The sequence below is a fragment of the Populus trichocarpa genome, chromosome 1 (genome assembly GCF_000002775.5).
Source record: "Populus trichocarpa isolate Nisqually-1 chromosome 1, P.trichocarpa_v4.1, whole genome shotgun sequence".
NCBI classification, from domain to species: Eukaryota; Viridiplantae; Streptophyta; class Magnoliopsida; order Malpighiales; family Salicaceae; genus Populus; species Populus trichocarpa.
Window position 1 is genome coordinate 33,406,235 of NC_037285.2, and position 3,080 is coordinate 33,409,314.

At 38.9% G+C, this 3,080-nt stretch overlaps 1 protein-coding gene across 1 annotated transcript; it reads right to left on the reverse strand.

The window, feature by feature from the left end:
* Positions 1-1,121: 1,121 nt before the first annotated feature.
* Positions 1,122-2,740, reverse strand: LOC7495810 (NAC domain-containing protein 83). Its single transcript, XM_002298616.4, has 3 exons — positions 2,156-2,740; positions 1,636-1,907; positions 1,122-1,525 (listed from the first exon to the last, which is right to left on the reverse strand). The coding sequence occupies exons 1-3, from the start codon at positions 2,334-2,336 to the stop codon at positions 1,238-1,240; spliced, it is 741 nt and encodes a 246-aa protein (XP_002298652.2). The 5' UTR covers positions 2,337-2,740; the 3' UTR covers positions 1,122-1,237.
* Positions 2,741-3,080: the final 340 nt, after the last annotated feature.

Genomic DNA, 3,080 nt, shown 5'->3' on the forward strand with positions numbered 1-3,080 from the left:
CAATAATTAATAAAACTATTATAATTAATCACAAAAATATTGTTCAAAATATTTTATTGCATTCCTGTGAATACACATTACATGTGGTGACATGTGAAGTGTCTTTGACCCAACTTAGAGGGAGTCCCTACTCCCTACACTCCTACAAACATAGTGATCCCTCTTTAAAGATCACACGCCTGTTATAATCTAATCAAAGTTGTGGCATCATATCTAACCAATTGATCCATAATCTCTACCCTCTAGTGATCACTTTATTTTTCCCTCTTACCATAAAGTGGGAGAAATGTATATTTTATATGTGCATAACCTCATGTGGAGAGGTATTGTATTCTAGAATATGGAATTGGAAATGGTAAAATAATCACAATTGTCTCTCTTCTTTTGGCTTTCACTGGGTGACACAAGGAATCTTGTTCACATCACCCCATGAGAGGTTGCGTCGTCCAAGGCTGGAAGTATTTAGAATAGAAAATTTGTGCCTTGTGCCTTGTTCCCTTTCCCAACACAACAAACACCACTCTTGACGAGAGGGAGAACAACATATTGATTTGAATGTAGTTACTATTCAAAAGCATGAAATAATGAGAGAATCTCTTCGTTAATTTAAATCTTTGGCCTGGTAATTCAAAACATTGTAAGTGAACACAAAAGTCATGAGAACACCATCAAGAGAATCATATTTTAGGAGGGAGCTATGTCACTCTCTTATTGCATACGCACGAGAATCCAGCCCCATGTGTAGATATGCCCTTTCTTCACCATAAATCTTTTGGCATCGATGGTTCTATGTGCTTGTCCATAAGGGATCGACTTTTCTAACGAAGTTATTATTTAGATAGCGTAGAACCTTTCTTTTTACTTTGGATTCCTCTCTTCTATGCCTACTTTGCATCATTCTTCTCAGAAAATGGTTCACCTTTTGATAGTAAATTGCTTAAATTAGACAACCTTTTCAGAGCTTTATTGACAGAAATGATAATGATAAATGGTCCTGCATTGTTACAACTATTCCATCTGAATCATCAATGTGATATTAAATTTCATGTACTGCATGCACAGTTACAGGGAAGAAATAACACCACAAGCAATTTCATGAATTAGATAGACAGGCCTGAATATATGTAAAGTCCATGGACAAATTGGATGCCTTTTCTTTTCATTTTTAGTCATTCTGATCACTGTTGCACGTACAATATCTGATTCATCTGATACAGAGTTTCCTTCGGAGGAAATTTCAAGTCCTCTTCCTCTTACAAGGATAAGTAAACAGGCTAATGAAGGAACTGATTTCTTCCTGATCAAACTCATTAGAAGACACCTCGGTGACTCCACTTGAACATTGTGAAGGAGCACCAGCTTCATCAGAGCTTTGTTCCATCATAAAATCCATGAAACTAGGACTAATAATCTCGACATTTTGCCTCTTGTTAATGTTTGAAGGGTTGGAAATCATGACCACATGGTTTTTAGGTTTCCTCTTCCTGTGAAATATACTGTTAGCAACCCAATCTCCCACTTTCATCTGCACATGAGAGTATCATAAACAAAATCCATTAATTGCATAGAAAAAAACAATGTTGCGACTGCGTGCCATATGCACGCAGTATCACTGGAACTGCTTCATATTTTTACCTGGGTGGTTTTGGGGTCTGTTGGCAAGCCTACAAGGCAATATTCATGCATCACCCATTGAGTTCTAGTCTTACTAGAATGATTTCTTTCTCTGAAAACCAGCGTTTTCCTTATTCCAACTGCTTGGTTGCTACCAGAAGCTACAATTTGCTTGCCTTTCCCAACGGGTTTCCAGTAACCAGAAGGTATATAACCAGCGGATCTCTTGCATTTTGTTCCAAAGTCATTCAACTTCTTTTGGCTAAAGAAGTACCTCTTTTCCTTCAAATTACCTAGAACCAGAACAAATTATGAGGTTTAAACCATCTCAGGATCTCTCAAACATGGTCAAAACTCAGAGGGCTTTCTTTTATGAGCTTAAATAGAGCATGAATCTAAAGTCTTCAAAAATCTTGAAAGCAGGATATAGTCCAACTTAGTTAAGAAAATCCAGTTCTCTCAAAACAAAACTAATAGAAGACTTGTAAGCACTAAATAATACCCCGACTTACAAGTTCAAGAGAATGGGTTTTTGACTAACCTGGCAAGCTCCAAGGATCAGTTTGGAATACATCAAACTCAGGAATGACAGCAGCTGGCAATGGAAGACCAAGGACCTTTCGCTTCAGGTAATGAACAACAAGCTCTTCATCCGTTGGATGAAACCTATATCCAATAGGCAATCTGAGCCCTCCATTCTCAACAAAGTTTGGCCTTTCCATTTCCTATCTCAATCTCTCTCACACGCTCTCCAAATCAAGTTCCCTAACCAAGTTGAGCCAAGACTTGGATGATCATTCACTCAACAAGGTTAAAGCTAACTTGTTGTAATATACCAAATCATGCAAACAAGAGCTGGAGGGGGAGAGAGGGGGAGGGAGGGTAAACCAAGATGAAAGAAAGGGCAAAGAAGACTTGTGGTGGCCTTGGTTTGTCTTTGTAGGCTAGGGCAAGGAGAGACAAAGGTCATTTATTTATATAAATGGCTTTATGGAGGTGATCAAGGAAAGAAAATTCCTTAGTTGTTTCCAATTCCCAATCTAACTAGCTAATTACGTTACTGGAACCTCCATCCTTGACTTGAGAAAAACACCCTTGCTTTATTTTGACGTGTCATCTCTCTCACAACTCGCAAACAAGCGTACGTGTACAAGAAAGAGAAGGACATGAAGAAAACCCCTAAAGGGCAATGGCCAACAAACACACCAGTGCTTTCGGTCAAGAAGCACACGCTCGTATACTGTGCTTGAGACCCACGTTTGGCACGTTGAGAAGAGCTGGCCTGCACAAGACGAGGAAATCCAAGAGATTAAAACACTGACCTTTATGCAATCAAACGCATAAATCACTAAAAAACAAATAATCTAGTGGACACGATTCGGACGTACGTGGTTCAACATCAACTACTTTGTTCTGTTTTTTCCCCTAGTAAACCCACGACCCGACCCAAAATTCCTAGGCTCGCC

Excerpts from the sequence above, each read along its gene's own strand:
- LOC7495810 (XM_002298616.4), bottom strand. The coding sequence starts at position 2,336 with ATGGAAAGGCCAAACTTTGTTGAGAATGGAGGGCTCAGATTGCCTATT. Across the intron at positions 1,908-2,155 it reads TGATCCTTGGAGCTTGCCAG|GTAATTTGAAGGAAAAGAGG; the intron begins GTTAGTCAAAAA and ends TTCTGGTTCTAG. Across the intron at positions 1,526-1,635 it reads CAGACCCCAAAACCACCCAG|ATGAAAGTGGGAGATTGGGT; the intron begins GTAAAAATATGA and ends TCTCATGTGCAG.